The following is a 13,314-nucleotide window of genomic DNA, read 5'->3' as shown; positions in this document are numbered from 1 at the left end:
TATCATAAACTTTTGACAAATTTTGGTATTTATCTTAGAACTTTTAATGTGATTAATCTTTTGAATGTATACAACTTTAAAGTGGTCTTAAATATTTGACTAAAAAATTGATCTATAATCACTAATACTAGTAGAAAATTACATATTTATGCAAATACAATTAAAACCACAACTTGCTTAAATCTCATATGAAAAAGCAACACCTAATGTATATTGGCACCAAAAAACTTTGGATAACTTTGATTAAATAATGAGAATCAATGTGGTAAAACATTGTACCACCACCATTCCTTGTTAATTGAAGCGTTTCACAATTTTTTGAAGTTTAAGAATAGTCTGTTAAGTGAATGGTGAATAAAGTATGTGAAATGGAGAAAGAATAAAGTAAGAAAATTGATTTTTTTTTGCCAAAAATAGAAATAATTCAATTAATTTAGAACTTCCTAAAATAATAAATTGACTCTATTAACACGGAATGAAGGAAACGGAAGGATGATTTTCTCACTATTCTTTAGATAAAACTAGGGCATAACCCGATAGTCAAAATCTTCACGGCAAAATTCAAATGATGATTAAAACTAAAATAACAAGATTATTTCATATATAAGATGAGGAATAGTTTATAGACAACTGACCTACGGTGGCGGAACTGAAGGTGGTGTCGCCGTCGACGACGTTCTTGCTGGCGATGATAAAAGTTTTGTCGTAGCCATCTCCGATGAACACCAAGTTCGTCATGTTCTTCGGTATCACCACATTCTCCTTATATTTCCCCTCCTTTATCCTAATCACATACCTCTCACTACTCTTCACCGGCGCATTCTTCACCGCTTCCGACACCGTCATGTACTTCCCGGTCTTGTCCAACGCCACCATCACGTGCACCACCCTCGGCTGCTGCTCCAGCAGCACCCTATCCTCGGCCGACAGACACTCCGGCCACTCCTCTCCGTCCGGGGGAACCGTCTCCGTCTCCTTAACCTTCAGTATATTATCCATTGCCGACAAGAGGTCGCTAACGGTGCTGTTCAATCCCATCCAGTCGTTTATGAGGATGTCCGCCTGGACCTTCTTGTCGGATTGGCTGTGGGAGAAGCCGTCGATGCAGGTGTCCACGTTGGTCAGGGCGGCGCTGAGGAGGTTGTAGAGTTGCGCTTTCTGGACCGCGGTCACGGTCATGTCCGAGCTGGCGCCTCTTAATATCTCTATGCTGGACTTGATCTGGTCTACCGTATCGGCAGTCGCCGAAGGCGCTCACCCCGCGGCGCGACAGCGACCGCTTCCACTTCCTTCTCAAGTCATCCAGTATATTCACGAAGTAGTGTTTTTTTTTTGCTCCGTTGGTGTGGTCCACCCTGTCTAAGTACTTTTTTCACTTTATCTGTGAATTTGATTTTTTAAGAACCCTCCCAGAGAAAAGGCGGACTTCATCCTCACCGTTACAGAGGAGGATGCATTTTCGCCTCTGATGTGGTAGTTGTGACGGTCGGCGGGTGGGATGGATACGGCGGTGTTGACTAGTAAAGATAGGAATGCCAAGATGATTAGGATTTTCCGAATATTCTCCATGCTTGGTGGTAGGATTTGTGAAGTGATTCACAATTTTAGAGCGCTGTATATAGAAATAAATACTCCCTCCGTCCCGCACTACTCGCACTTATTTCCTTTTTGCGCGTCCCAAGTTACTTGCACTCTTTCCATTTTTAGTAAAAATTTTCACCTACAGCCGTCATTTTTTACTTTCCTATACACTCATTCCTTAATCTCCGTGCCGAAAAGGAAAGGGGCGAGTAGCCCGGGTCAGAGGGAGTACTATATTTCGTTTCATAAAGTGATTGATTTTTATTTTTTAAATGTCTCACCTTTAATTTTTAATCAAAACATAACATATTTACACTATTATTATTCATTCCGTCTGCCATTAAATGTCTTATATTATCATCTTCATTTATCTGTCAATAAATATCTCATTTCACTTTTACTATTTTTAGCGAGTAAGTCCTACATTCCACCAACTCATTTTATTATAAAATTAATATATAAAAGATGGACCCACATCCTACTAACTTTTTCTACCACTTTATTTTCCAAAATCGAATAATTTCGTAAAACCCGAGCCGGTAAAAAATGGAACATTTATTCATGGACTGAAGGAGTACGAATTTTAGTCCCTCTTATACTTAAATCTTTCTAATTTATTCCCTCTTTTACTTTATTATTACTTATTTATCGTTCTATCCTAAGTACTAACACTTTTTCCTTTTGGGATGTCCCACCCTATCCCTCCGTCCCAACTAAGTTGAGTCAAAACTTTTGAGCACAGAGATTAAGAAATTGTGTAGAAAAGTAGTACTTAGGAGAGAATAATAAAATAGGAAAGATAAAGAGAGAGTAAAGTAGATGATGCAATAAAGTAAGAGTGATCGGATATTTTTTTTATATAAAAAAAGGAAATAACTCAACTTAGTTGGGACATCCCAAAATGATATACGACTCAACTTAGTTGCGACGGATGGAGTAACACAATAGTAGAATAGAAACATCACTCTCTCTGCTTTTTCTCACTTTTACTTTACCATCTCTCTAATTAACTCACGAAACAACACATACTACATAAAATCTTGCACCGAAAAGAAAATGTTCCACTTAGGGTGGGATGGAAGGAGTATTTGTTTAACTTAATACTCCCTCCGTCCTATTAAAGATAGCCTACTTATATTTTACTAATATGTTACTCCTACTATATTTTAATGGGTTTTTCTACATATTATTAAGTTCTTGCACTCATGCATTTTGTTTTATTATGTTATTTTATAGTAATTTTTTTTGCATTAGATCTTTATACAATATCAAAAACATTTTGATTTAAGAGGTTCCTTTAGTTGAATCTTTATTTATCAGACTTATAATTTAATTAAATTTTCTTGTCCTAATTAAACTTTTTTTTTTCTATTTATTTTAAAGTTGCAATTGACTCAAGAATTATTGAAAAAATAAAAAATCATAAATTAATATTAAGCAATATCAATAAAATTTTCATTTATCTAATGATTATTGAGTCAATATTGCAATTGAATTATATTAAAATAAAAGGAGATAAAATAATAATTTAACTAGTAACATAAGAAAAAGTAGTTAAAATCTGAAGTCCGTTAAATAATGATTCAACTAAATTTTATATACCAATTATTGTGTGCATGGTTCCGATACAATTGGTAAAATTGTGTATAAATGAATGATTATTTGTTTCATATTTTTCTTAAATGATTTTCTCCTGACCAGTCCAATGATTCAACAAAATAAACAGTATCTACTCCAGCTTAGGTTGTTCGCATTTTTTTTAAATATGTAATTTTAAAAATTGATATTTAAAAATTAAATAAAAGAAAATAAAGAAATAAAAAGTAAAGAAAAAAATATTATACCAATTGTTGTGTGCATAGTTCCGATACAATTGATAATAGTTAGTGAATGAATGAATTATTATGTGTTTTATATTTTTCTTAAATGAGTTTCCCCTTACCAGCCCAATTATTCATCAAAATAAATAGCATCCTTCCGTTTTATGTTATTCACTTTTTTTGGACAAGACATTAAAGAGATTTATGTTTAAATGTTAAAGGAAAATATAATAAAGTAGAAAAAAAATAAAATAAGAGAAAAAAAAATTAGACTAGAAAAATAAAATAAGAGACGAGATGAGAGAATAAAAAAAATAAGAGTTCAAATTCTTATGGGGTTCGGGGTGGTTATTCACTTTTTTAGAGCTTTTTAGTTCTAGGCCATACTCAATTCTCTGTTCTACTAAACATTTAGTTCTAGATTTAAAAGAAACATCCCTATTGGAAGAGATAACAAAGTTGGTCAAACCGCTGCATGCCTAGTTAATTAAGCTGTTGGTCAAGCCGCTGTATACCAAGTTGATCAAGCTGAAAGAGATAACAAAGTTGATCAAGCCACTGCATGCCAAGTTGATCAAGCTGTTGATCAAGCCGTTGCATGCCAAGTTGATCAAGCTGTTGATCAAGCCGCTGCATGCCAAGTTGATCAAGCTGTCGATCAAGCCGCGGTATGGCGAGTTGATCAAGCTGCTGCATGCAATGCTGAGATTACTAACCATGGTGATCAGTCTATGGCAACAAAGTAAGGTGCGCGTGATAAATAAGCCATCAACTCCAAACGAGCCAAGGCGACAGATAAGACAAAAGAGAGGACAAAGGTTGCTGCACCAAAAGAACCAATCCGAGAGCTCATACGAGCTACAGCTGTGATTGAGCCAAGCGAGCCAGCTAAGGTGGAGGACCACCGTTGTACTTGGAGACATTGGCGGACACAGGTGGAGGGATGGAAGGGCTTAAGCCCTCCCCAACAAGATTTTTTTCATCTTTTTCTATTTATAATTTTTTTGAAAATTAATGATAACAGTTTTAAGCCCTTCCAAAGCCAATATAATTACAGACTAAATTGCTGGAACTGAATGATGTGAAGGGGCTGGACAAATTTTGAGGATCGAAAATTTGCAAAAGATAATGAAAGAAGAAAATGGCTGACGAAACTTTGGGGAAGAAGTTAGTGATATAATATTACTATATTAGGTATTGAAAGTCACATTTAAAAAGTACTGTACCGTTTTGAGCTCCAATTAATGTTCTCTTATAAAATAAAATTGATTATGAAATTTATCCTAAGTTATAAATTTTGACCAATGAAAACTTCCTTAATTCCTTTTGCTATGTTGCATAAATTGTTAAACTTATTTCAAATATACGAGTAGCTAAAATGCATAACAAAGATTTTTTCTACTTTTCCAAGTTCTTTCACATCACTTCCTTTAATTCCTTTAGCTATTTTAAATTTATGATGGGTTGGACTAGTGTATATGATTTTTTACGATGCAAGTATTACTTTTTCATATATACTAGTATATAATATGAGCCCGACTCAAGACAGGTGAAGCATTTTTTTAGACACGATACTTAAGAAATTGATGTGTTAAATGTTAAAAGTGGAAAGAGTAAAGTAAGAGATGAAATAAGATAAGAGAGATGAAAAAAGAATAAAGTATAAGAGAAGATAAAATTTTTGCCAAAAAAGTAAATGACTTAACTACTTGAGACAATAAAAAAAAGAATACGACACAATTACCTTGGAACGGAGGAGTATAATATAATAAAAATATACTCCATCAATTTACTAGAAATAAAAATTCTTTCATTTAAAAACCATTTCTTAAAAATAGAAACTTTTCATTTTAGAAAATGGACACACAATCCACTAACACTAATTTCCCTATATTTTTCTCCTCCTCTATCATATTTTATCAAAAAAAATTTCATTTTTTTTCATTTTTTTTACTTTACCGATTTTGCATTAAAACTCATACCGTTTTCAGAATTTCTATTTTTAGTAAATGAAAGGAGTATATGATTAAGCCCCTACTATTAATATTTCCTGCATCCGCCACTGCTTGGGGAGACGTGTTGCTCAATGGAATGAAGAAGAGAGAGATTTTACAGAGTTTATTAAAGTAGATTAGTACAATGTTCTAGATCATTCGAATGAAGAATATATGTATTGCATCTTGTTACATTCGACTTAATGAAAAAATGTAGAATTAAAAACTCTCTTCAATACATCTCTAGCATGTCTTCTTTCTTCATGATAGCTTCCGCAGGTTCTTTTCAATCCCCACTATAATACGCTGATTCATTATTTTAGCACAACAACAATAGAAACAAAACAACAGACAAAATAACAGAATACTACAAAGATGAAAAATGCAGAAACATGAGAATGAGAGGCCAAGAGGAGAAGGGAAAAGCCATGCCCTTCAGCTAAATCCCATCGGCGATGAAATTAACTGCGCCTCCACCGGTTTCAGCACCCGAAACCCTTTCCACTCCACCCTTTTCGCCGTACCCGCCCCGTCGCCGGTGTTGTTATACTCAGCATAGAAAAGAGTATCAAGAGCAAATTTCCCATCCCACTCAGACCAACCAGCAGGATGTATCCCATCACTGATTTTAGTCCCCATCACGACGGTCCTCGAGTACTTCCCCCACGGCCGCCCGAGGTACGTTGAAGATTTTCCCTCGGCGTCTGGCGTGGCGAAGATGTCGCTGTTCTGGATGACGATGCCGGTTTTCTGGCTGGGGTGGCTGCGGCGCTGGGCGGTGATCGTGTATTTTTTGTTTGGTTCGGGGCGGAGTGCTCGGATGTCGCAGTTGTGGAAGACGACGGCGGCGTTGCCGAAGATGAAGTCGACTGTGCCAACAATGGTGCACTGTTTGTAGAACTGGCGGCCGGAGTGGACGTAGAGGGTGTTCTGGTTGCCGAGCATGCCGCAGCGGTAGAAGGCGGAGGAGTCCGCATTCACGCGGAGGGCCACGGCGTGTAGCTTCGATGGCCCCGCACTGTTTCCAAATGTGATGTCACGGGCAAGAAAACCATCTCCGGCAACTCCTGTGTTCACCGAAACCGAGGGAGTATTTATTAAATGTTAGTAATACTTATTAACTGATCTCCCTCTTTATACTTAAAATACTAATTTAATTATAGTAAAAATTAATTTTAAATTCACGATCTAAAATAAAAATTATAAGTAACACGAGACAAATATAGTACTCCTAGTTTATAGCGTGGCTCATTATATGTGTGACAAGAAAACTGACCTACGGTGGCGGAATTGAAGGTGGTGTTGCCGTCGACGACGTTCGTGCTGGCGACGATAATAGTTTTGTCGTAGCCATCTCCGACGAACATCAAGTTCTTCAGCTCTTTCGGTATCACCACATTCTCCATATATTTCCCCTCCTTTATCCTAATCACAATCCTCTTATTACTATCCCCCAGCTTGCGCGCCAACTCCACCGCCACCGCCACCGCTGCCGACACCGTCTGGTACTTCTCACCTTTCTTCGCCACCGTCAGGTGCCCATTCACCTCCTTCTCCTCCAGCAGCTTCCTATCATCAGCCGACAGCCACTCCGGCCACTCCTCCCCCCTCCTCCTCTTCACCTCCTTGGCGACCTCCTTCGCGTCCTTACCCCCCAGGCCATCCGCTACCGACAGCCAGAAGCCGGCGGTGCGGTGGTATATCATCAGGTCGGCTTGGAGGTTGGCCTGGACCTTCTTGTCAGCGCGGCTGTGGGAGAAGCCGTCGAGGCAGGTGGCCACGTTGGTCTTGTCAAAAGTAACAAATCAAGCGTACCAAATCAAGCATGATTAGAGGAGAATATATTTGATTGATATGAAATAAATGTGTAATACATAGTCTAGAATTAGATTGATCTATTACCTTATTTACATTGTACAATCTCCCTATAAATTGGGGAGATAACCGAGAGCTAATCAATGAAGATATACAATTCTCTTCTCTCAAAAGCTTCTAATATGCATCGCCTTTTCAAGTCTCTCGATTACCATCGTTAAGATGGTATCAAAGCAGGTTCGGGACTCATAACAGATTCATCATTGTCCCGGGCATACCTTTCCCGATCCTTCCCAAAACCACCAAGATGTCAAAATTTGACAAAACCATAACCAAACCCATAAAAAACATCCAACTATCCAATATGACTTCAAACACATATCTTGCTGCACAATTTGCAGAATTTGTGAAATGGCAGAGGGCAAGGCAAACCCGGAGTGGAGGCCGAAACGACGGAGGCCGAGGAGGCGGGAGAGCCACAGCGGCCGCCGCACATCACCACTCCACCAACACCGATCCTCCGGCGGGCGGCAGCAGTGGCGGCGCTAACGAAAATGGCAGCCATGGATCCTTGTTAATCCAGCCATGGCAGCAACGTGAAGCTCGTCGGAGGCGGCGCTGCAGTGGGAGCAGCGTCTGCAATGCCGGAGGTCTTAGTTGCTGGACAGCAGTTGCTGCTGACGGAGACAGCAGCCGTGGATCCATGTCGATCCAGCAACGGCAGCGATATCTTCAGGAAGTCAGCGTTAGAGACCACTCCGATCCAGTGGGAGCGACTGCCGGAGGGCGCGCGATTGAGGGCAGTAGCGACGGCGCTGGTAGCGGCGGCGAAGGGGCACACAGCGAAGGGGCAGCTCCGATCGAGGGCACCATGGCAGAATTGAGGGAGGCGGCTAAGGAAAATCCCAAATTGACTAAATCCCAGATACTCCAAATTAAACCCCACCAAAAAGTTATCTATCCAATTACACCCCTAAAGTCCCGAAAATCTCAGTTTCACCCCCACCGAAAGAAAAACACAAAAAACACCCCCCAAACTTCCGAAAAAATCCAAACTGACCCCCCACTTGCAAAAACTTTGCAAATTGCACCCCAACTTTCCGAACAAGTCAACTATCAGCCAACCATATCCTGCCGGAACTCCTTTGACGCCTTAGCCTGTTCTTCTACATCTGTTTTCGGCCCAAAAGACCCTCAATGGATTTTCGACTGTGGGGCAACAGACACGATATCATTTGAAGCCTCAGATTTTGTGTCCATATCCAAATCAAAAAAATCCTATGTCCAAACTGCTAGTGGGGACCTAGCACAAGTTATGGGGGCAGGCACAATCAATATCTCGCCGACTCTATGCCTCTCTAATTGTCTTTTTGTTCCGTCTTTATCACACAAACTGTTATCAATAAGTCACGTGACTAGAGAACTGAACTGCAAATTACTGATGCAACCCCGCTTCTGCATGCTACAGGATATCAAGACGGGGACGATAGTTGGGCGTGGCACTGAGCGAGACGGACTGTACTATGTGGACGAGATAGCCCAACAGAGTGCTGCAATGATGCTGACTCCCGGACCGACAGACAGACAGGCTTGGCTTTGGCACCGTCGGTTAGGTCACCCATCTTTGGGATACTTTCGTCTTCTTTTTCCTGAATTAGCTAAATCCTTGAAGTCCTTTCATTGTGATACTTGTGTGTTGGCTAAGAACCATAGACATTCCTTCAAATTGAACAATACGAGAGTAAAATCTCATTTTGCTTTAATACATTCGGATGTTTGGGGTCCCGCTCCTATCCCGGGGGGACAAGGTTTTCGGTATTTTGTGCTCTTTGTTGATGACTACTCCCGCATGACCTGGATTTATTTCTTAAAAAATAAACATGACGTGTTTGATAAGTTTGTAGACTTCTATAACCTTATTCAAACCCAATATAAACACACCATCCAGATCCTTAGATCCGATAATGGGGGGGAATTTGTCAATCATAAAATGCAAGAATTTTTTAGGAATACAGGGCTAGTCCACCAAACCTCATGCGCTTACACTCCAGAACAAAATGGGGTTGCGGAACGGAAAAACCGTTACATCTTAGAAATCACACGAGCTCTTTTAATTGAGTCCAAAATACCAAAATCCTTCTGGCCCGAAGCTGTCGCCACTGCCGTATACCTCATAAACCGTCTTCCAACCGGAATACTCAACTTTAAAACGCCCCTCGATACTCTTTCCCAACATTTTGAAATCCCATCATCCCTATCTCTTGAACCTAGAGTGTTCGGGTGCTCGGTCTTTGTTCATATTCCCAAGCAAGACCGTTCCAAATTCGACCCTTGTGCCCTTAAATGTGTATTCCTTGGCTACGGTAAAAATCAGAAAGGCTATAGATGCTATGACCCAAAAACCCGTAGGATACACACCACCATGAATTGCGATTTTGTGGAAGGGGAATATTTCTACACCCAATCTAGCAGTCAGGGGGAGACACAACCTTCAGACCATAGTCCTCACAACGACCTCCTAGATTGGCTGCCAAGTATCCAAAATAACCAGTTAGGGGGAGAGCCTCAGACAAAGGAACCACAGATAGGGGGAGAACCTCAGACGAGGGAACCACAGATAGGGGGAGAACCACAGCCAAGTCCTGTCTCAGACGTTGGTCCAACTGAGGAAGCTAGCAACACCGCCGGGCCGTCAAGTCCTGTAATACAAAATGAGGAACAAAGTGACACTACCCGACCATCAACCCCGCCTTCTTGTGGAAAACGGGCTTGGTCTGGCCACCATAGCCTGACTGCTTGCGATCATAACGCCTCTTCCCTTGAGCGGCTAAGCTGTCCTTTCCCTTCTTATACTGGGTGACCTTATGCAAGGTGTGCTTCTTGCACTCCTTCGACTTGCAGTAAGTCTTTTTGGTCTTTGGAACGTTCACCATGATTTACAGCTGAAGATCTCTGCAGAAATTCGGTTTGCACACGTGACGACCGTGAAACTAGTCCTTCGATTCCCGAGGTAATCAGTTCAGATGTTGATACTAATCTTGACAGGAACAGTGACGACCGTGAAACTAGTGGAGACATACATGATCCATACGTACTGCCCCCACGGAGAACAAGAGGGGTACCTCCTAGACGATACTCACCAGATTGGAAAGGGAGAAAGGCAAAATACGCAGTTTCCAATATTGCGCAGGGTCACTTATCAGAAATGGCCCGGGCCTTCGAGATGGCTTTATATGAGGAAGAAGACATCCCACAATCATTTGAGGAGGCAAGCAAACACAAACACTGGAGAGAAGCTATGAAGAAAGAAATAGACGCTCTAGTCAAGAATGGCACATGGGAGAAATGTACGCTGCCCAAAGGAAAAAAACCAGTTGGATGCCGGTGGATATTCACCATAAAAAGAAGAGCAGATGGTTCAATCGAGAGATACAAGGCGAGACTCGTGGCAAAAGGATACACCCAAGTATATGGGGTAGATTATGAAGAGACATTCTCTCCTGTGGCTAAAATGGAGACTGTGCGAACACTGCTATCTGTTGCGGCATGCAAAGACTGGAATCTACACCAGTTTGATGTGACTAACGCCTTCCTCCATGGAGAACTGGAAGAGAACAAGGAAGTATACATGGAGGTTCCACCAGGTTTTTCTGGAGAATTTGGAGATGGAGAGATATGTCGGCTGCGGAAGACCTTGTATGGGTTGAAACAGTCCCCACGGGTCTGGTTCGGCAGGTTCTGCCAAGCCATGCTCAAGCATGGATTTCAACAAAGTCAGTCTGATCACACACTCTTCACAAAAAGAAGAGACAACAAGGTAACTTGTCTGCTTATCTACGTTGATGATATGATTATCACAGGAGATGACATAGAAGAGATCCAGAGGTTGAAGGAGAATTTGTTCAAAGAATTCGCGATGAAAGATTTAGGAGCACTAAAATACTTCTTGGGGATAGAAGTGTTGCGATCTAAACACGGAATATTCCTAAGGCAGAAAAAATATGTTCTAGATCTATTGGCGGAAACAGGTCTCCTTGAATGTAAGCCCGCAGACACTCCAATGGTCCCTAACCATGGTCTGAAGATAGAGGAAGGAGCAGAGCTCGCTGACAGAGAGAGATATCAACGGCTTGTCGGAAAACTTATCTATCTCTCACACACCAGACCCGACATTGCATACGCCGTGGGCATTGTAAGTCAGTTCATGCACCTACCTCAAGCGAGTCACATGGAAGCTGCATTGAGGATCGTGCGGTATTTAAAAGGAACTGTAGGATATGGGGTGTTCCTAGCAAAGAGAGAAGACTTGGAGATTGATGGATACACCGATGCTGACTGGGCAAGCAACCCGGTGGATAGAAAATCTACTGGAGGCTACTTTACTTTCATAGGGGGAAACTTGGTTACTTGGAGGAGTAAGAAACAGAAGGTTGTAGCTCTATCTAGTGCCGAGGCAGAGTTCCGAGGAATGAAGAGTGGACTCATGGAAATCCTGTGGCTCAGGAGACTGCTCACAGAAATTGGCTTCCCACCTACTCGGAAGAGTCAGTTGTTCTGTGACAACAAAGCTGCCATTAGCATCTCAGAAAATCCAGTCCAACACGATAGAACAAAACATGTGGAAGTTGATCGACATTTCATCAAAGAGAAACTAGACGGAGGCATCATTGAATTCCCGTTCACCCGCTCAGAAGAACAATTGGCAGACATACTCACCAAAGCTGTTAACCCAAGTTTGTTCAAAGAAGTGTTGACCAAGTTAAGCATTGGAGATACCCTTGCTCAACTTGAGGGGGAGTGTCAAAAGTAACAAATCAAGCGTACCAAATCAAGCATGATTAGAGGAGAATATATTTGATTGATATGAAATAAATGTGTAATACATAGTCTAGAATTAGATTGATCTATTACCTTATTTACATTGTACAATCTCCCTATAAATTGGGGAGATAACCGAGAGCTAATCAATGAAGATATACAATTCTCTTCTCTCAAAAGCTTCTAATATGCATCGCCTTTTCAAGTCTCTCGATTACCATCGTTAAGAGGTCTGGGCGGCGCTGAGGAGGTTATAGATTTGCACCTTCTGCGTCGCGTTCAGGGTTGAGATGCCGTCCTTGGACCATTCGACGCCCTCGAATATCTCAATGCTGGTCTTGATCTGGTCTATCATGTCGGCAGTCATCACGAAGCAGTCGTCGAACGCGCTCAGCCTGCGCGGCGACTGCTTCTGCTGGCTTAACAGACCTCGCAGAAATTGATCGATTTTTTTGTTTTTTGTTATCCAGGGGAGTTTGGATTTGTACTTGTCTAAGACCCTTTTGAATTTCCCTTGGTTCTTGAACTTGTCAAAAGAGCCTTTTGATTTCCTCTGGGTTCTTGTGCTTGCCTAAGATCTTTTCGAATTCCTTCGGGATCTTGAAGTTGGACTTGCTTGAGGTTTTGGTGATCACCGACCCGAATCTGGACCTCTCCTCAGGGGAGGCTGGGGTGGATACGGCGGCGTCGACTAGTAAAGATAGGAATGCGAAGATGATTACGATTTTTTGAATATTCTCCATGGTTGGTTGGTGGTAGGATTTGTGATGAGATTCACAATTTTAGACTACTATATATAGAAATAAATACTCTCCCCGTCTATGACTAACTGATTGATTTTTCTTTTATGGTTGTTCATGACAAGTATTTGATTTCCATTTTTAACAAAAAAGAAATACTCTCTCTCCGTCCCGAAATTTTGTCCATTTTTTCATTCCCGTACGCCCCACAAAATTTATCGCATTTCACTTTTTACCCATTTTTGTAGTGAACCTCATATCCCACTAACTTTTTCAGCTCAATTTCCATTACATTTATTAAAATCGGTGGAGTAATATACTGTACTATATTTACTTTCATCGTCTCAACTTAGTTGGGACGAAGGGAGTACTTTATTTAAACATCGCACTTTGATTCAGGCGGAACGTGAGTCTTATTTTTATATATTAATTTAATAATAAAATGAGTTTATGGAATATGAGTCTGCTGTCAAAAATAGGTGTGACAAGTATTGACACACGGATAAAAATAAAAGCTAGCGCGGCGAACGGAGAAGGTGCGGGTAG

The 13,314-nt window shown here is 40.9% G+C and overlaps 2 protein-coding genes across 2 annotated transcripts; both read right to left on the bottom strand.

The window, feature by feature from the left end:
* Positions 1-521: 521 nt before the first annotated feature.
* On the bottom strand, positions 522-1,179 carry LOC121787840 (pectinesterase/pectinesterase inhibitor U1-like). The gene is made up of 2 exons (XM_042186681.1): positions 636-1,179; positions 522-547 (listed from the first exon to the last, which is right to left on the bottom strand). Exons 1-2 carry the CDS (start codon positions 1,177-1,179, stop codon positions 522-524), a joined length of 570 nt encoding a protein of 189 aa, XP_042042615.1.
* A 4,651-nt stretch (positions 1,180-5,830) lies between these two features.
* Positions 5,831-12,833, bottom strand: LOC121787839 (pectinesterase-like). Its single transcript, XM_042186680.1, has 3 exons — positions 12,263-12,833; positions 6,672-7,184; positions 5,831-6,462 (listed from the first exon to the last, which is right to left on the bottom strand). Exons 1-3 carry the CDS (start codon positions 12,393-12,395, stop codon positions 5,831-5,833), a joined length of 1,278 nt encoding a protein of 425 aa, XP_042042614.1. The 5' UTR covers positions 12,396-12,833.
* Positions 12,834-13,314: the final 481 nt, after the last annotated feature.

This window comes from Salvia splendens, chromosome 22 (genome assembly GCF_004379255.2).
Source record: "Salvia splendens isolate huo1 chromosome 22, SspV2, whole genome shotgun sequence".
Lineage (NCBI taxonomy): Eukaryota > Viridiplantae > Streptophyta > Magnoliopsida > Lamiales > Lamiaceae > Salvia > Salvia splendens.
This window is presented reverse-complemented; position numbering and strand designations above follow the sequence as displayed.